The 20951-nt window shown below is 39.9% G+C and overlaps 1 protein-coding gene across 3 annotated transcripts; it reads right to left on the reverse strand.

The window, feature by feature from the left end:
- Positions 1-430: 430 nt before the first annotated feature.
- atg13 (ATG13 autophagy related 13 homolog (S. cerevisiae)) lies at positions 431-20930 on the reverse strand. 3 transcript variants are annotated; one of them, XM_034299620.2, is made up of 18 exons: positions 20727-20930; positions 19628-19708; positions 19407-19487; positions 19197-19316; positions 16432-16478; positions 16173-16313; positions 15993-16033; positions 15752-15848; positions 12814-12912; positions 12461-12554; positions 11214-11312; positions 6233-6328; positions 5264-5400; positions 4951-5068; positions 4796-4873; positions 3638-3751; positions 2593-2721; positions 431-2394 (listed from the first exon to the last, which is right to left on the reverse strand). In XM_034299620.2, the coding sequence occupies exons 2-18, from the start codon at positions 19697-19699 to the stop codon at positions 2317-2319; spliced, it is 1641 nt and encodes a 546-aa protein (XP_034155511.1). In that variant the 5' UTR covers positions 19700-19708; positions 20727-20930; the 3' UTR covers positions 431-2316. The 3 variants fall into 3 exon arrangements, with proteins under 3 accessions (XP_034155511.1, XP_034155512.1, XP_034155513.1); XM_034299621.2 differs by lacking the exon at positions 11214-11312; XM_034299622.2 differs by lacking the exons at positions 6233-6328; positions 11214-11312.
- Between the last annotated feature and the right edge of the window lie 21 nt (positions 20931-20951).

Here is a 20951-nt window from a genome sequence, read left to right on the forward strand (position 1 = left end):
ATAAGGGGGGGGGGGGGGGTAGTGATAGTTCTGAAAGTGGGAGATATTCTGCAGAACACTGTTTGCCCATCCTCTGGCTGCCACTAGACTCTTTTGTTTCCTCGGAACAGCTTTTGGATTCTCAGTTGTAAAAATTTCCTCTCCACATTCTTCCTGACATCTGTTCTAACTCTGCCAAACAGCTTGCCTATTTTTGGACTGTTTTCCTAACATAAGTATTGTACCTCTGCCAGATGTTGTACACTGCCTTCTGCAAATAAGGTGTGAGACTAGAAATGTCATGGAAAAACCTTTTCAAACTATTTTTCTGTTGATTTTTCCTCATGTTTTGCATTGTTTGCATTTTTTCCATTGAAAAACCATAGGGGATGCAAACTTTTGCACTCAGTTGTAGGTACTACAAAAACTACGTCTGAGAAATACTCGGGAATGTTTTGAAATAAACCAGTTTATTGCACACATGTACATGCCAGGGAACAGTGCTTAAGGGGACAGAGGGGAAAAGCTGAAGCTCTTAAAACACCAACTATAACACAATAACACTACACAGAGAGTAATGTGAACAGTGTTGAACTAGACTACGCTGTCTGGTTTAGTAGAAGTTTTGAAATATTATGATCACAATGGATAATTATGCTTCTTGAATCAAGAATAAAATTTATACATGCTTCAAGCAAATTCTTAAATATTAAAAATATCAGCAAGGAATATTTCAGGAGAACATCCATGTGGTCAATAACGTATCAGGAGCAGAGAGCATAAATGCATGGCATTTTTTCGTGCTCTGAGCATACTAAGTTTAGAACATGAAGTGAAGGTAAATGATGGATTCACTAAAAAAACTGTCATCTTGAGATCTTTTCTTGTAACGTAGAGATGCATAACTACCATTTTCTTTTTCCGACTGAGTACAAATACCTTTGGTACTCATTGATACCAACACCGAAATGAGTAACCTGCTATGTAACAAGCAATCAGGGACGTCATGGAATTTAATTTTTCTGTTAACGATAAGAGCAAGGTACCATGAACTGCACCTTGACTGTTGAGCTAAGTGGAGACCGAGTGCAGTACTCAGTGCTCGCAGGACTGAAGTGCTCTCATGTGCAACAGCTTCTCTGCTCACTTCACAGCCTGTGTGCGCACAATTCAATGCACATTACACTGATTTTTAATTAGTGTAAACTGTAAGTCTAAGTTGATAATCTTCACACACTCTATTAAAGATCCTGTTTGCCATAAGATATTTTATCAAGCTTCTTGTATTGTAGGACGATGCTATAGATCCTCCTCTTGATATTTTTACAGAGCACAGGTCTCAGTTTGGTTTGCTTCGATCATTAATCATGAAATACTTCCACATCACTGTCATTTTGTGCTTTCTGTTCAAAAACGTGGACTAGTCTTACATTATATAGTATCACACAGTATCGAGTGTTGTATCAGAGCATTTTTATGAGTACCACTAAATGAGCACAGTATTGGGCGCATACCTTTTCCCAGTATTGATACAGATAGTAATGGTCTTCGCATAACTACAATTAAATACAATTCTACTCTTCCAGCAAACACTCCCTCTCCATTGGACAGGTCACAGGTCTGGATGTAGTTAAGCTTTTTTTTGGTTTCATCTTAAACATGGTGGAAATGGTAGTAAAGGAAGGATTATTGCGATTCAACCACTGAGATTTATGCAGAGCATATCAGATGCGTGTGGGCTTCTAGCTCTTGGCAGTGCTCTATAAAATTAAATAAAAGTGTGCACTATATACATTTATCATGATGATTTGGGCCTGCCAAGGTCCCTCCACACCAACCCGCCCTTTCAAACATAATTCGGAAGTAATCCAATGCAAAAGGATCTACAACGTTCAGGGTCAGATCCTCCATGGGTTCTCCACTGAGACATTTTGGTTTGTCATGAAGCTAAATGAGTTTGTGATAGACACATTTACCAAAAAAAAAAAAAAAAAAAAAAAAAAAGAAGAAGAGGAAGAAACAAATAGTAGACAACCCAAATGAACAAGTGTAAAGACTACTGGCTTTTTTTTTTTTTTTTTTTTTTAAACTATTAACTATTTACCTAAAACCTCTCATATACTCCAGGAATCATGAATCATGCTCAAGAATATCAGGAAGTGGATGCAAAGAAAAGCGCTTTAAATATTACAGCATATGGCTTAAACATAGGCAATAAACAGCAGACGAGCAGGAAACCCCAAAGCAATCAGCCATATAATGTTATGGCTGAAGGGAAAGAAAAAAAGAAAAAAAAAAAAAAAGACTTTCTTCAGAGTAGTCTGATTTTGTTGTGATCTACTGTAGTGTGTCCACAAATGCGTCGAACTCATCAATGTTCTTCTCGTAGATGGCCAGCTTCTCTGGCAGAGAGTCCTGCAGAATAAACATATTGTCATCAAGTCTGTAGAGAAACAGGACATTCAGGACACAAGTCCTTTATTAGCTGTGCAAGGAAATGCACAGTTGATAAGGACTCTGATCCAAGATCAGTATTAAGTAGCAGTAAGATAAGTATTGTGTGTACACAGTTATGCTGAGGTAAGCTATATTCAGTCCTAATGTCTTCCTCACCAAGTCTTCAGCCATAGACTGAGCACTGACATCGATGGAAAGGCTTGTGAGTTGGGGAGGATTCTGAAACTCTCTGTAAAAAGTGCCCAGGTCCATTGGCAACAGGTCGTCCTTAGAGAACGCTGGTTTCTGCAAAGCAAACAAAACTACTTTTTAAACTATAAAACCCATATCACAAATTTGATTTCTGCTTTCACTGCATCTGTTCTCTTGGGAGGAGTGAACTGCTGAGAGTTCATCACCATGAGCAACTGTGGAGGACCAGTTCAGCTCTGTTCTAAAAGTTGTTCTACAACAGTTAGTTCCAGGCCAGTAATTTGATTGGAAAAGTGGCATTCCAAGCATTCCAACTGCACTGGGACATTTCACTGTTTGTATCGGTCCACTTGTGTGTGTTCACTCCATAAAATTCCAGTTCTAGCAACAGTTCATTACACTGAAACCGTTACTACACTTCCTACGGGCTGTCAGTCAGTCTGTGCGTTACCATGGCAACATGCAACACTATCCAGCTGTGGCTTCTTTGGGAACTATTTCCATTGATAGAGCAAAAATAAACAACATATTTGGCCATATTGTGTCTCAAATGTTAGTTACTCAATATTAATTTCATGTTTTTAGAAATGTTGTATAAAAGCAGTATCACACACGCAACCATGCTGTTGTACTGAATATCAGCACTCTTGCCTGGGATATTACTTAATTATCTTTTGTATTTCCAAAAAAAAATAAAAAATCTTGCACACTTGCTAAAATTTATAGGCCTTCTGGACTATACATCAGCTTTGGGTGAGCTCTATCATAAACTGTGTGAATGTATAATACCAGAGTTTATACTTTTTTTTGAAGTATATTTAAAAATTCTGAGAGAATAATAGACTACATCTGGAGTAATATCACCCTCAGAGAGAGAGACCATGAGTGTGTTTAGAATACAGTAAAGGCTTGAAATCTTTTGTCATTCTAAATGTATTTCTACAAGACATGCCTATGTGTTAGTAATACATTTCATGTGTAGACATTTTATCTAAACTGGGTTACTTACAAAATCAACCATGACAAAGTCATCTTGTGCTTGGCCTCCACTCTGGCTGGAGCTCTGTGAGTGCAGACTGTCTTGTAATGGAGAGGAGGGGGTGGGTGATGCTGGCGGCTGCACCTGAACACACGTTAGATAACACACACACACACACACATACACACACACACAGACACAGACACAGACACACACACACACAATAAATGTAAAAGACCAAATCAGCATTATGTCACAGCAACAAACTTCCTTCTGGATGGATAACACAGAGAGCAAAATGCTTTCTGTCATCTTGCGATTAAATATCAAAATACCAAGTACCAAATATTGAGACATTGCATACTTCTAAATATCTGCAGTTTGAGTTGTCCATAATGTCGTTATCATTGATATTAGCAAACTGGTATTCTCCCACAACTGTTCCAGTCCATTTTTAAAATAATACTTTATTGATCCCAAGAGGAAATTAGAGAAAATCTCTTTACAAACTGTTCTTAGCACATCGATCACTTCACAACAGGACAATTAACAGGACCATGTGTGTTAAGCACTAGCAATTTTGGACACTTAAACTTGTTAAACAAAGTGTGTGCACTCTGAGGGAGCAGAAGAAGCTCAGCTTTGAATAAAGCAAGACATGAACATGTCTTATTAGGTTTTTGGGGATGGACTCAAATTTAAAAATTGATTTTTCTGTAATGTGGAACAGAAGGATCAGGCAGATAGAGCATAGTCAACAAGACATCATACAAAGCTGGCAAAAACAGAATGAACTTAAACCTAATCAGCTGTGTACTGGAGTGCACTGCACATTACAGCCGCGAAGACAACAAGCCATTATACCGCCAATGTTTTCATTCAGTCTCTTACTTAAAGTCCACTACTTCAAATATGCTACATTCGCTGCTGATGCGAGTTATCCACCCGGAAGTACCGCCAAGCTGGGTGTTTACAAACACTCTAATTTGGTCTATACAATTGCAAACATTTATTTTAAACCATCAAAAATACCTTATCTTTGTCTTAAATAATGGTAATATAAACAAGAAGAACAGATGGGACAAGATTGATGTTTAGTTTTAAACCAGTTAGCGGTGAAGACTGGCTGCTGATCACATTGCCATGTCTGTGTTTGCATTTGTGTGTTTGTTCACGTCATGTTTGTACCATGGGGTCGTTCTCCTCCAAGTCATAACCTCTGGGAGCAAATGCAGCAAACGGCAGATCCAGACTGGCAGTGGTCACCTACACAATCACAAACCAGGCGGTTAATGCAATCTCCCTATGTGATTTCTGAAATATTTGTGCAGCTGTGTTTTCACCTGTGTGGTGGGTTTGTTGACGAAGGCTCCCACTTTCCTGGTGAAGGTCGTCTCAGGGGCATCTAAAGGAGACACACTCTTCCCTTCGCTACTTCTCGATAACACATCTGTATCGCCGCTACACACACACACGCGCGCGCAAACACACAGTGAAAATACCTACTGTAACAGCCATTACATCTGGCTGCATATTAGCTTAAAAAAAACACAATAAAATACTACACTACCTTATACAATTAAATATCTATTATCTATACAGAAAATATCTCAAAGAAAGAACTAGCGCAAAACAAAATAATGCAAAATGCCCTACCTGCTGCAGTTCGAGGGTGGAGGGTGGGGCGTGTCTGCTGAGGGGCAGGACGGGACACGCCCATGATCTGCCTGAGTGCCATGATTGGGCTGAACCAGCACCTGCGGGACTCCGCCTTCTTTCCCTGGAACAGCTATCTGTAGAGACAATCTACAAGTGTCATATTCACTTTGGTTATAGCTTCACCCCATATGCTCCACACACAGGCCATCTCATATTTTTTGTACACTTTTCTGGCTACAAGCTTCAGAATCTTGAAGGTCACAATCAGACTGGTTCTCATAACCTTCATGCATCATTCCAGTAGGAAAAAAAACCTTTGAACTCTGCAACACAACGAGGTTTTTGGAGTGTGACATAGTCATTGGGCTGATACAGGCACACAGAATCCAGTCATTACAATGTAGAGAGCTTTGTCTGAATCAGTTAATGGTGAGTAAACATGTCTGTCAAATTGAAAGTAGATGATTTGCCACATTTGTTGACAAAAGGTACCTGACACTCTAGTACACTACTAGAGTCCTAGTAGTCTGGCTTGCAAGACTACTTGGCTACTTAGAGGTTTGTGTCATCAACAATAGCATGTGTTGTGTGATTTTATCTCCCAACCATAACAAACAGATAATTCCATATAAGGTTCAACTTCATAAGAGGTTTTAGTGTGTGGATAACATTCTCCCATCTTCTTCACATTGTGTATTTTCATCTTGTCATTATAGATGATGAAATTTAAAAACTATTCATCATAAAGCCTTTTTGGCAGCAATTTTGTTTCAGCTGATTTAGCAACCAAAGCCAGCCATATAAACAATAAAGAACTTTACTCTGACTGTTCTAGCTGACTCTTAAATGTGCATGAATAAACTAGAACAAGTTCCCTTGCTTCTTGTCTGGGTCATGTTTTTAAATGTGCAGTGAAAAAACACTGTGTGACCTGTTTACGTGTGTAGGTGTGTGTTACTGTAGTACCTGGTGTGGGTGGGCAGCAGCAGTGCAGGCAGTAGGATGGCACAAGTCTACTGGCCCCAGGAGGGGGGTCTGATATGACAGACGAGAAGTGCAAAGCTGAACGAAAGCAAAAGAGGGAGAGAGAGAATGAGAGATAGAGATACAGATAGACAGACAGACACAGAGAGAGAGAGAGAGAGAGAGAGAGAGAGCGCAAGACTACTTGTTTATTACTTGGTTAAACCTGAAGGCTCATTAAGACCACATTTATACTTTTAGTGTACTTAGTACATGAAAATATAACTAAATATTAAACTGATTATAAATTAAAAATTAAGACCATAAAAATGGCAAAAGTCCAACCTGTGCAAACAGAATAGTAATTTAATACAGCTCTCTTCTAAACAAGCCTGATAAGGCAATAGCACTCTGTCTCTTCTGGCCATTTGATTTTGTTTCACAATAGGAAATGGAAAACATATCGAAGTCTAAACTGGACGTGGAAGTACAGTATCTAAGGCAATATGAGAAGTAGGTTCTGGGCCTATATTCACGAAGGTCTTCAGAGTAGGTCTTCTGCGTTGTTATCAGACTTGGACTCACTCACACTGAGGAGGAGAACTGACATTAATTCCTTCCATGTTCCTTCCAAAGGCAATAACTGAGTGACTGTGGTCTGTCTAGACATTCTATACTTGTGTATGTAATGTGTGTGTATGTAGGAGAACATGGTGGGAGTTGTCACACTTTTCTGTCTGGTTGTCATAACACTTGAATTAAATAACTGATGACTAGCAAACATATCCAATAAAAGCCCAGAGTGTCTGGCACAAAAATGAATGGGACATTGTCAGATTATTTTATTAGCATGAGGAGATGGTATGTTTTGAGTGTGCAAGTCTCTTTCGTTAATTTTTTTATTTTATATTGAGGTATGAAAAACTTGCCCCAAATCAAGTCCCTTCAGCCAGAGTTAAGGTAAGAAAAGAGAATTATAGCTAACATTTTCAGGTGCATCCTGAGGTGCTGTGACAACCAACCCCATTCTCCCCTTTTAACCTCTTTTTTTCTTGCACAGCTGATGAAAGACAGGATGTCCAAAATGATGAAAGACAGGATGTCCAAAATATCCTGTTTCTCTTGAAATATATAGGTCATAGACATGTCAGCTCCTCACTCCCTAACTCTCGACTTCTTTGCTCATACAAGTTACTCATAATGTGTCATCACTTTTACTCGTGTCTAAAAGTAGGACCAAAATTGCATCACTCTCAGCATCACTCTGAGCCTTGATCAGGCGAGTTCAAGTCTATATATAAGTGACGGCATGACTGCAGGTTTCATGCCATCCAATCAGGAGCCACAACTGATTCCACCCGCTTAATCTATTTATCTCCAAACGACTCATGATTTATGTGACGTGTTGCTTCTGTCTAGCTGGAATGAAAATGTGCAGCCCTTTATGTAAAAGACCAAACATGTTTGGGCTTGATGAATACTGAGAAACACCAGATCAGTTAATGCATTGAGTTACCATAGTAACTCAATTCTTGTTCAACAGACTGGCATACGGTCACAAATTAATATCATGCTTCTTATTCTCAAAAGGAATCCATACCTCAGAGAGGCAAGTCAGATAATCCACCTTATCATCATGCCTGGTGCCATGTGTGTAGCCTATTTGTCAGAATCTGAGATTTGGCATTATAACAGCATTTAAATTAAATATTACCTCATGAAAACCTTTATAATCAAAACTGCATTAGAATAAATGAGCCAAAATGTTCAGTCAGGTCCATAAGTATTTGGACAGTGACACAATTTGTGTAATGTTGCCTCTGTACTCCACCACAATGGATTTGAAATGAAGCACTCAAAACGTGATTGAAGTGTAGACTTTCAGCTTTAATACAAGGGGTTTAACACAAATAGTGCATTAACCTTTTAGTAATTACAGCCATTTTTTACAGAGTCCCTCTATACTTTTCTCTTCCCAATATTCTGGTACAAGTTAATCTTGCATAAGAACTGGGCAGGCTTTTTTTTTTTTTTTTTTTAGATTTTTTTTTTTTTTGCAAAGTCTAATCTGGCCTTTCTGTTGTTCAGTGTTAGCAGTGGTTTGCATCTTGAGGTAAACCGTTCATGAAGGCGTCTCTTAAATGTAGACTGACAATTATATGTCTACCTCCTCTAGAGTGTTCTTGACTTGGCTATATGTTTTGAAGGGGTTTTTCTTCAACAAAGAAAGAATTCTGCAATCATCCACCCTAGATATCTTCCATGGTCTTCCAGGCCTTTTAGTGTTGCTGAGCTCACCAGTGCATTCCTTTTTAACAATGTACCAAATGGTTGATTTGGCCCTCCTGAAGTTTCTGCTATCTCTCTGATAGGTCTGTTTTGTTTTTTCAGCCTAATGATTCAGCCTCCTTCACTTGCATCAACACCTCATTGGACCGCATATTGAGAGTTCCCATAAACAGCTACCACATGCAAATTCAACACTTGGAACTCCAGACCTTTTATATTCTAAATCTGTCATCAGATAACGAGGAAACAGGCCACACCCAGCCATTAAACTGCTTATCAGTCAATTGTTCAATTACTTTTCAGCCTGTGAAAATGAAGGGACTCTGTAAAAAATGGCTGTAATTCCTAAACATTTAAATGCAATATTTTTGTTAAACCCCCTGAATTAAAGCTTGAAGTCTACACTTCAACCACATGTTGATTGCTTCATTTCAAATCCGTTGTGGTGGTGTACAGAGGCACAATTACAAAAAATGTGTCACTGTATATGGAAGCTTTCTCAAGCAAGTAGCTCAATTTTTGTTTCATATCCAAATCAGAAACTGGATAACAAATCAGTTCATGATTTCCAATTTCCTAAAACTAAAACAAGAAATCAGACGGAGTCATTTTTCAATTTCCTTTTTCCTACTGCGAAACAAAAAACCTGAATGAGCAGAACACACACAGACACACACAGGGGAAGTGAGAGATCTGAACCACATGCAGAGTGAAAAGTGGAGAGAAGGTGCGGAAGGATAAACATGAGTGTTAGGTTATGAGGGCAAACAGGAGAGGAGAAGAGGGAAAATTAACCAAGAGGAGGTTTGTGAGTATTTTTGATTTATAAGACTTGCACTTGTATTAAGACATGAATAGTCTAATGTGTCTGCCAATACTTGGATACCTAATGTAGTGCGTACATAAAGAGCAACTCCAGCTAATTTCTTTGAATATATGACAAAAATAAGATCATAAGCTGCATTATCTTTAATTTGATTTTCTGACTTTAAACAATTACCTGCATTTTAAGAAATGTTGTGGGTTGTGCTTACACACAGGTCATCACCTCTAAGCCCAACCCAGTATTACACTTCAGCATTGAGTGTCAGCTGAAGTCCATTCCTAACACAGATTAAGAAATGGAGCCATAATCTTTAATTATTTTGCAGGTCAAGCTTTTCAGTTTACACTGACTGGGACGCCATTCACTCACTGGAGCTCGGAGCTTCATTTAAATAAATAAATCATGTAAATAAATCATGCAGGTTGTCTGTATCGGACCATCAGATTACCCTGAACATGCGTCAACACTGCAAACAATCAAATAAAGTGTATTAGCTTGATGAAATAAGCTTATTGGGTGCAAAGCAGCTTTCTTTGTGCGACAGGATTACAAAGTAAATTTATTAAAATGGCGCTGGTCGTAACGCATCTATGGGCTTTTCATTTTTCTTTTCAATGCTCCACAACCTCATAATTAAACACATTAAACACATTTTTCGGAGTGAAAACAAATATACGAAAGAGCTTATGTTATAAAGCAGCTAAAGACTTTCTGACATTACATTTTGTCAAGGACATAAACACAACAGGCTTTATAAAGGACAGGACAGGAATTAATCAGCTAGCTCATTTTGTCTGTTGAATATATGAGCTGTGAAAATGACCTAAATATGCACCTCTAAAGGTGTAGCTTCTACTGGCAAATAAATCTAATGGGGTGTCAGTGTGTAGGTAACTACGTCAGGGCAGCCAGCGGGTGTGACATCAGACTACAACCCTGCTGGAGTTGCTCTTTAAGATATTACATGAATGGACACTCATTCAATTATTTCGACACTCATAACTTTTCTACATGAGATATAAAAATGAAATCAAACTCTAAAAAAGTTCATCTCCCTTCCGTCCTAGTTCTCCTCCATCAGGGCACAGGTGTTGCTACATGTATCAAAACACACGTAAAAGGTGCACACACTAACATCTGCTTATTTAGTTTGGTCCTGTATTTTATACACTGTCATTTCTTTTTGTAAGTAACCTATATGACAAAATGCCTAAGTGCCTTCTGCAAACCACTCTAAATATGTTTTGGTCTTACTAAAAAGTCCAAAGCTAGCAATAGAGAGCATGCTGAAGCTAACGGCAGCATTGCTAGCTCGAGCACTAGCGCTAGAAACAGACCTGTGATAGACAGGAAGGAAAAAACAGACCACTGGGGATTATTTTATCTGTTTAATGGTCAGAGGATGTTAACTCGTGCTTCTGTCTAAATGGGTGTGTTATTTTTAGTTTGTTATAGCTCAGTAGTCAGTCATGAATTTAAGCTTTGATTGTTGACTTTAAATTCTATTGTGCTATTGTGTGAGTAATTTATAAGAGCTAAGGTACCTTATTAAGCAAACACACTGATTTGGTGTATTAGAATTGTGCGGCAGTTTCATATTACAGCATATCATACTGAATTTTCCTGTTAGCTTCAAAAGCAGCTCCTTGGTAAATTCAGAATATTCCCAAACATCTTCCAGCTGTCATTTTTCACACTAAACTAGAATTCAATTTGAGGAAATGTTGCAGAGAAACAGAAATTAATTCACAGCTGCTTTTAATATCAGTTAGTTTTGGAGGCAACATTTCTTGTTTATGTTAGTACATTTTTTTAATTATAAGTAACGCTACACATTCTCACACACACACTCATGCTCAGAGGACTCACTTGCTGTGAGAAGCCCAGCCCCATCACAGGGACCTTCAGAGTGGCCATCAGAGCAGGTTTAGGAGTTTTACTATGTGCCTGACTTACAGTACACAGACACTACACGCACACACCCACACACACGCAGCCACACACGCAGCCACACACGCAGCCACACACGCAGCCACACACGCAGCCACACATGCAGCCACACAGCCACACACACACGCACACACACACACACGCAGCCACACACGCAGCCACACACGCACACACACACACACACGCAGCCACACACACACGCACGCAGCCACACACACACGCACGCAGCCACACACACACGCACGCAGCCACACACACACGCACGCAGCCACACACACACGCACGCACACACACAGACATCCACAGCCACACACACACACACACACACACACACACACACACACACACACACACACAGAGCCACAGCCACAAACATACGCACACATCCACAGAAAGGAAAAGAGGAGAAAGAGGGAGCAAGAGAAATGAAAACACAACCACACTAAAAAGAGGAGAAGAAAGACAATCAGACTGAAGAAGAGATCAGGAGATGAAGATCAAATTCGATCAAAAGTGAATCATTGAAATTAACAAAACTAGAAGATGCACTGAGACACAGTGAGTAACAGGGACAGAGACATGTCCAGGATTAGACAGCGTGACGTTTCAATAGTGGAACAGCCCTCAGAAGCCTTACGAAGCTCTTCAGCACTAATATTCAGAATTTGCGTAGCTTTGGTGGAAGCTATATTTCAAACACTTGAGCTGGATTAACAACTGTGTCTTCTCTCCACTAATGCTGCATTCTTGATGTCGATTATAAATGAACAAATCACAGATTGCACAATTCATCTAATGAAAAATGTTGTTCTTAGTACAAATGGTGAACAGCGCTTACGTTTCTGAACTGCTCCAATTTCTAGATATTTTTGTTTCATCCTGTAATTACTTCACTGTAATGTGTCTGAAGTCGTCTCAAAATGTGTCAGTGCGCCTTTTACCCGGTAATGCATCAGCTCAAGTTCACACATGAACCTCCTGATAATTTCCCATGGATAGTACTAGGTCTTGCTCTGGTAAAATTCAACTTGCATTTACATTTACCTGTTAAATTCTCGTATAAAAGTGCATCTTTATTCCTGTGTTCATGTGAGAATGTGACTGTGTTGAATCACGAGTTGAATGCACTACAAGAAAATGTTGTATGTGTTTGGCTGATTGTCTACCTGGGAAGGTGGAGAAGTGGAAAAGGAGGTGGTGCACACTTCCTGTGAGTCCTCCACCCCGGCATAAACCCCTCCCTCTTCCTCACCTGGAGCTCTGAGACAGGAAAAAAGGGACAGAGTGAGACAAATGTTGACTTGTTGTATCCTGGCAAATTTGTGCATAAGAAAATCTTGGAAGAAATCAAGAAATTAAAGTCTAAATAAAGCAACTACAAAGTTCCAGTGTCTCCACGGCTACAGCTAAAACTCTATGGTAACTACAGTAAACTACAGAAACCAAAAGAGGTTTGCATTGCGCAAATTAACACGTATCAGAGCCAGTCCTACACAACTGTAATATAAGAGACAAGCACCTGTAGTTGCAGGGGTGCATGAGGGCCGTGTTCCCGAGCGGACGCTCCACAAAGTGGTCTATGATGATCCCCATGATGGGGCCCGTCCTCTCAAACTGCCTGCGAGCCCAACACAAGTCAACTCATTTTATTATCAATTAATCAATAGACTGTGAAGTGAAAGTTTGTGCCTCTGGGAACATCACAATACAGTTTGCATACACTGAAGAAAAAAACAGCACTCAGTAACGTACAACGCTGAGTGCAGCACTTTTAGAAGGATAAACACTCAGTTTCTACATGAAAAGATTCCAAGTCGAACCCATTTCTACAGCTAGAACCGTTAACCATCCAGAGAACCCATGGAGAATGTTTTTTTCCAGAAGTGAATATGAGACAATAGGGATGTCTACACAATATACACTAAATACACAAAACAGGATTAGCATCATGATCAGACACTATTATAGTGCAAAGCTGAGCACTGTGAACATTACTGCAGACAAGAACTTCAACAAGTTTTCCTGCACTGAGGAAAAAAAATGGAAAACCAGTTTAGTCAAACTCATTTATAATGACAGTCTTAGATCAGTTCATTCCAGTCAAAGGTATTTGTACATTGAGTTGTAAAGCTGCATGCCCCGTCCCTTCAGAAATCAGTTCATCTTTTAGTATCCGCTCTATCCTAGTCTGAGTGGAGGTGGATCCAGAGACTATCCTGGGAACACTGGGCACAAGACAGGACTACACCATGCGTGCACACATACACACACACACACACACACACACACACACACACACACACACACACACACACACACACCCCTAGGTGCAATTAAGAGTAGCAATCCAGCTCCATGCATGTTTTTCCAGAGGAAACCAGAAAATCTGGAGGAAACCCACATGGACTCAGAGAGAACATGCAAAACTCCACACAGTAACCCAAGCTCAGGACTGAACTCGGGACCGTCGAGCTGTAAGGCAGCAATGCTAATCACTATACAACTGTGCCACCCCTCTCTGAGAAATGGTCCAGCTTTCTGAGAAATGGTCCAGCACTTTCAGAGGGAAGAATCTGTGGTTACGTATTATGTATTTGTGTGGGTCTGCTTTCACATGGATGTCACAAAAAACTTACAAGCACCTGGAATTACATTTTTATTATATTCCCCAGAGATAATGTTGCCACTTCACAGCGTCCCTGGTTCAACCCTGAGCTCGGTTTACTGTCGGTGTAGAGTTTTGTGTGGCTTTCCTCTTTTGTCAAGTTTTTTTTCTTATGTAAAGGAGCAGATCTGGCGAGTTCATGGGCATAGAGTGTTGTGGTGAACTGGGATGTTTGGATGCTGTCACCCCTCCACTCTCATACATTCACTCGGGTTTGTGACAGTGGAGTGGCCTTGTCCCAGGATGCCCTTGTGTCTGTGTTACCTTCTGGGTCTCCCTTTTATTTATGCTGTCATAGCTAGTCTTGCTGGAGTCCCTGCTTGCACACAATGTACATATTCTTTAACCATTACATGACAATTAGCATACCTAACAATCTCCCTCCCTCCTTTCCTCCCCAATTTTTGGCCATAGAGTATACAGTTTAGAGGGAATTATATATAATTGCACTATCCGTGCAGGAGGATGTGTTCTTTTTGAGTCTGGTTCCTCTCACGGTTTCTTCCTCATATCGTCTAAGGGAGTTTTTCCTTTCCACAGTCACCTCTGGCTTGATCATTAGGGATAAATTCATACATTTAAAATTTATATCCTGAAATTATATATTTCTGTAACGCTCCTTTGTGACAATGTCCATTGTTAAAAGCACTATACAAATAAAACTGAATAGAATTGAATCCTCTGGTTTCTTCCCACCTCCTAAAAACATGCTGGTTAAGATAAATTGCCCCTAGAATGAGTGTGTGAAAGTGTGTGTGCATGGTGCCCTGTGATGGGCTGGCATCTCTTTCAGTGTGTATTCCTGTCTTGTGCCCAAACCCACCTCAATCCTGACCAGGATAAAGCAGTTACTTAAGAGGAATGAATGAATAAATGAATGAATGAATTCCCCAGTGTTTGCTAGTTTTAGAAAAGTTTGATAAAACTACAAGAGAACAGCTTTGGTAAGAATTTCTCTCTTTGTTTGACCCTGACCTTGACCTTGACCCTGACCTTGTTAAAATGCAATGATTGTAGTCACGTTATACTGTTTAGATGTTTATAGACGGACAGATAGTGTTCCATTATGTGTGTTTCAATCAACAAGAATCAACAAGACTTCTGTTCCATTTACAGTACTGGGGAAAATGCTGAAACTCTTGTCTGTGGTAAGTGCATATACACTACACATGTGCTGGATAGAGATTAGACTAAAAAATTGCAAACTATGATTACGTATACCACAGCACTGTTGAATCTGATTGGTCAGAATAGGTTGAGCAGCTCTAACAATATTTACGACTGTAACATAAACGCTAGGTTTACATTAATCTCATACTTTATCATCTAACACTTTATCTTTTCTAAAGTAACACCTCATTCACACGAACTTGTATGGTGGATGCTACAGCAATAAAACTAATAATAAATGGATTACAAAACTTGGTGTTTGACAAAAAAATGTATCCTTGAAGCTTTCTGTAAGGAGATTTATTTAACATTTAGGTAAGGAGTTTCCGGTATCAGTACTTTGTAACGCTTATGTTTTCCACCACAGGAAAGGCTTCACAGGACAGAAATAGCCTTAATTTTAAGAGAGAGAAAAATGGTGAGGGAACGACTTAAGTGATGGGAAATAACTTTCCACAATAACGTTCCACAACAGCGTTCAACAATAAAAGGGTCAAATGTATGATGTGTATTTCATTTAAAAAATAAAAATGTATTTGTTGGTAATCTGATGTGGTACAAGAGGAATGAAACACTTATAAGTGTTATAAGGAAAATAATCAACTTCAGAGGCAGTGTGTACCTGGAGGACATGAGGGCCAGATTGGTGCGGTATGCACAGGAGAGCGTGAGGGTTCCTATGGGAGTACCTACAACTCCTACACGTACCGTCTGGAAACCTGTGCAAAGGTGGAAAGAAGAGAGAGAGGGAGTGGGTTACACATCCACAGACACAAAAGAGACAGTGAAATGGACTGAATGTCCATGTATGATGTACACTCCAAATAATCCAAAAAGTAATCAGATACTTTGCGAAGTCTTACCTTCACCAAGTCCTGTTAATTGCACATCACCAAAATATATCCTGCCAATGAAAATAAATGACCTGATCATTGCTGATTATTAATGATTCATCAACTGTAAATGATTCGAGCTTAAGCAAGTGTGTATAAAGGGATTAGATGTGAATGTTGGATGCGTGTGTGTGTGTGTATGCGTTATACCTATACAGGATGACATAATCATGGCCTTGTTTGCGTGACAGTTTGTAGGCAGGAGTAACTCTCGTGATGGCCAGGAGAGATTTAAGAAGCAGGGACAGACGCGTATAAACCGTGTAGGAGACTTTAATGTCCTTTTCACACCTGAAATGAGGCCATTCATTCACATTTAGCGTCCGCTACACTGTTACTGCAGAGTATAAAGTGAATATAAGGTCAGGTGGTTAACAGCTGTGTACATGATAAGTGTAAAATAACTCACTTCTCGTTCATCTCCAAGCACCATGTTTCCAGCTCCATGGAATCCCCCTGCACAGTGGAGAATTCTGTTATGCTGGAAAATACTTCTCACATTTCCTTTGCAGCTGCTTTGCACACAGACCCACCCTGCTCATGAAATAAAACTTCTACACTAGGCTGCTCAAATATCAGTGTCCTGAAAAGGGAAAGTAATAGCAGCACCGAAACCTTGTTACTGTGTCCTTGTAAAACAAAGTTCCAGTATATTAAACCTATAAATCACACCTCAGCACAGGGCTTTCCAGAAAGAAAGAGAGGAATCATTAATCACAAAATACCAAACGTGGTTTTAATCATAACTACAGCACAGAAACTGGCCATAGAAAAATGATTTGAAAAACCCATGTCAGGTGAGGCCAAAAGGACAAATATCACCAGAGCTGCTAACTAACTAAAGTTCCAGTAGAAGTGCAAATCTTCACTTTGTTTCAGCGGGTTACAATGTGATTATAAACGTATTCTGCACTTTCAATTTTTACTCCCTCTCTCTTTTTTCTAGCGTGACCTCTTGGTGCTTTTAAAACAGGTTTTTTCCACCGTAAGAGAAACAGTATGCCTAACGTGCCTGTGTTTATACTGGGGCTGTGAGAATTTTATAGTCTGAATACTATTCAAACTTTCATCATGTATGTATTCAAAGGCAAACAAGTCTCCATTAAATGTTTAAGAGCTCTTACTTTCCCAATGTAAGTTCATCGAAATGAGTTTTTACTAAACCGTAATTTAATTCGCTGATGCTTGTATCACTTGATGTTCAAAAAAGGTTCTCAGTCAATGCAGGTCATTTATGGAATACTTTTTCACAGATTTGTGAATTATATATCAATAAGTGATCAAAGTATCTGCTAGGCCTACAACAACTAGTCAACAAAATCGAGAAAACATCTGCATGCGGTGTTGCAAGCTACATCACTTCATTTAGACTAGAAACACATTTGATGTGGTGGCACAAGTTACAAGCTTCTCTGATGTATGTGAACGCATTACACTACACTACGCTGTTAGCCTCATGACATAACTTGTGTTTACGTGTGAGTATTACGTCGTGTGTATTCATGCGAGTAACTCCATGGGGTGAAATGAACATCATCTCAAATGTATGATTAGTCTATGAGTCGAACATTTTCTCATTTCAAAACACAACTCGTCTCATCAGTGTATCGTGCAGTGCTGGGTGAAGCTATTTGCATCATTAGCTTTTAAGTAGTTCAACTATTTTTTTCACCCCAGTAGCGTTGATAAACTAAGCATTGATAGGCGTTGATAAACGCTACACTATTTAATTTTCTCAGCAGAAACAATATAGAGTTTTAGTATATCTTGGGATTAGTTATTAAGTCACCATCCTGCACTCATTCACATTGAAGTCAATAAGAAGAATCGATTCACTGATTCCTGGCACTGAAGACTAAGCGTCAAACCCAAAGCCTTGGAGTCGATTCCACACCGAACATGATACACCTTGCACACGCACAGCAAACAAGATGATTTTAGCTTTGCAGGGTTTCATTAGAGAGACAAGCAGCGGATATGTATTTTTTTTTTTACTGGTCTAGTCGGTTTTAAACAAATCAGGGCTTGAAATGCAGATACGACGTGTCATTGCAAAGAAAGTGTGCAAAACCAGTTTAAAAAAAAAAAAAAAAAAAAAAAAAAAAACGTGTGCGAATACTGTCACCTTGCGTCAGTTCGTTGACACAAGCACTAGATAATACTCTCATGCTGTGACAGATCATCAGAATAATAATCAAATGATTAACTGCTTATTAAAATAATTGGTAGTTGTAGCTCTACTATCTGCACTAAAAGTCCATTAGTTCATGTCCACCAGCTATTATCAGCTTCCCTGAGATGAGAAAGGTACGGACCAGTGACCTACAACTACAAACAAGGACGTCATGTAAGACAAAAGTAGAACATTCTGGACTGATCAAGTCATTTTTCTACTTTATACATTAAACAAGCACTTGCTGAGAAGCAATAAAGGAAACCTGACTTTCAGGTCATTATAAAGCTGCAAAAACAAAACTGAAAATTCAAGTCAGTCAACAAAAGTCAATCACACTGCAATCACAAAGCCAGGGTAAGGATGAGAGTCAACAATCCCGTCGTATCGATTTAAAATGACAGAATTCATATACACAGCACTGTGCAGACGTCTGCAGCACCCTGATTTCTATTCATACAAATGTGGTTATATTATAGTTTATGACCCAGTCTCAGTAAAACATCCAGCTCATTTCCTTATAAAGCTGCACAAAGTGCACCTGAGACTACTGATGTGGTTTTTTTTTTTAAAGAGTTTTTACACCAAATACTGACTTTGTTTAGTTTATTACTGTTTACTGCTCTTCACCGCATATTGTTTTTATGTAGACGCGTTTAATTTCATTACTTTTGAAGGGAGCTTTGCTTTCCAGCATTTCACTGCATGTGCCTAAGACTTCTGCACAGTACAGTGTGGAGGACATACATCCTGAAAAACGGTGTATTATGCTGTAAGACAAACATAAAGTTACAGCATGTGGACAGCTGAATGACAAACTCTCTCTGGCTCCTTAGTGTATCTTACTGTGTGTGTTAAGATTCACGCCATCAGGAAGGATTCCCCACATCATATTTGTTTCTCATCCAGGATGTTTTAGATGACAGGAAAATCACCATTTTTTGACTTTACAGATGGAGAACTGTAAAGTCACTCTCATATTCTTTTACACACACATTTACCTCTGATGTTTTCAGGGAAATCTCCACACACATGGAGCGCCCAACACTGGGCAGCTGCCCAGCCAGAGCCTTTTTCGCTTCATGGGTCACCTCTGGGATGTCTTTAATTGCCAGGGTGAACTAAATTGAGTGAAGAAAACACACACATTAGAAGCAGGACAGATGGTTCCATCCACAACAGTGACAGAAAGGAGATGGTGGAAGGTTTACCCAGTCTGAGCCTGTGGGGGAAGAGGACGAGCGAGTGCAGATCTTCTCGCCCAAACGAGCCTGCACTATCACCTGCACGGTCTGTTTATACACACACACACACACACACACACACACACACACACACTTTTCATCACAACTTTAATGTAATGTAATGTAACTCTTGGTATTGTAGAGATTAGGCACAGCACAGTTAAGAGGTAAACGATGCCAACTCAGACCTTCAAGACAAAAAATTTGATGAATTTGTCCAAGTCTTTCCTGTCCTGTGGGCTCAGATCGCTGTCCATCATGACCCGAGCCTGAGAGACAGAGGGAGGGAGAGAGGGAGAGAGAGAGAGAGGAAATGATTATAATAGTTTGTTTTGCTCTAGTTTTCTGTTTTATTACTATGTGTATGAACACTTCTGTTATTTCAGTGCTCTGACAATACTGTATCTGCTGTAGCTGCATGACAATAAACCTAATTAAACTGAATACACACGAGTTGGCTGATCTGTGTAGACCACAGGTTCTGAACCCTGGCCCTGGACCACCCCTGTCCTGCACACTGTAGTGTCGTCCCTGCTCTAACACACCCACTTCAACTCAGAAAGGGCTGGATGATGTGTGTTAGAGCAGGGGCAGCACGGTGGTGCAGCAGGTAACGCTGCTGCCTCACAGCTCCAGAATCCCCGGTTCGATCCTGAGCTCGGGTTACTGTCTGTGTGAAGGTCCACGCTCTGCCTGTATGTGTGTGAGTTTCCTCCAGGTTTGCTCCCACTGTCCAAAAACATGCCAGTAGCTATGATAAAGTGAATAAATGTGCATGGTTCTCTGATGTAATGATGTGTAATCCCACCTCATGCACAGTGCTCCTGGGACCCAGCCCAGGTAAAAGCTCTTACTGAAAGTGGATGAGTGAGTGTAGGGGACAGGACAGGAGGTACTCTAGGACCAGGGCTGGGATCCTGCTGTCTAAACAAATCATTTGCAGTTTGAGTCCATGCTGATCACGACTTTTCTGATCATGTTTTTCCTCAAAAACATTCACTGGCTACATCCCAGACTGCACACTGCTGTACTGTACAGTAGCCATCACTAACAGTAATGAGACTAGGACCTCCATCTCTATCATGTCCTGATGTGACAGCACTAGAGCTTCCTCAATGTTGACATATCAACTAATATCATCTTCTCTGATCCCATCAGAAACTGTTTACACCACAGTCTGCACGCGGCTCATGTCTGCTTTCGATATTCAGCTTAGTGAAATGTGTCAACATCACTGCTAACGCTGTCCTGCTAATGCTAGCTAATAAGCAGCATGCACATACTTACTGTTCATCCCAGATTTCACCGCTGCTCACACTTCACATATGCTTTAAATCTCAAGACACAGAGCGTGTGTTCGTCTAAAGTGTTCAGATACAGTCTGAAGGAGTGTCATGTAAAGGATCGAGTCAAGTCATCACAGCGCTGAAGCATGCTAACTCTGCCATTTTTGTTTATGTTGTTGCAGCTAGGTCACTGACATGACGTGGTACAGGCGCGGAATTCAAATCA

Source organism: Pangasianodon hypophthalmus, chromosome 25, assembly GCF_027358585.1.
Source record: "Pangasianodon hypophthalmus isolate fPanHyp1 chromosome 25, fPanHyp1.pri, whole genome shotgun sequence".
NCBI classification, from domain to species: Eukaryota; Metazoa; Chordata; class Actinopteri; order Siluriformes; family Pangasiidae; genus Pangasianodon; species Pangasianodon hypophthalmus.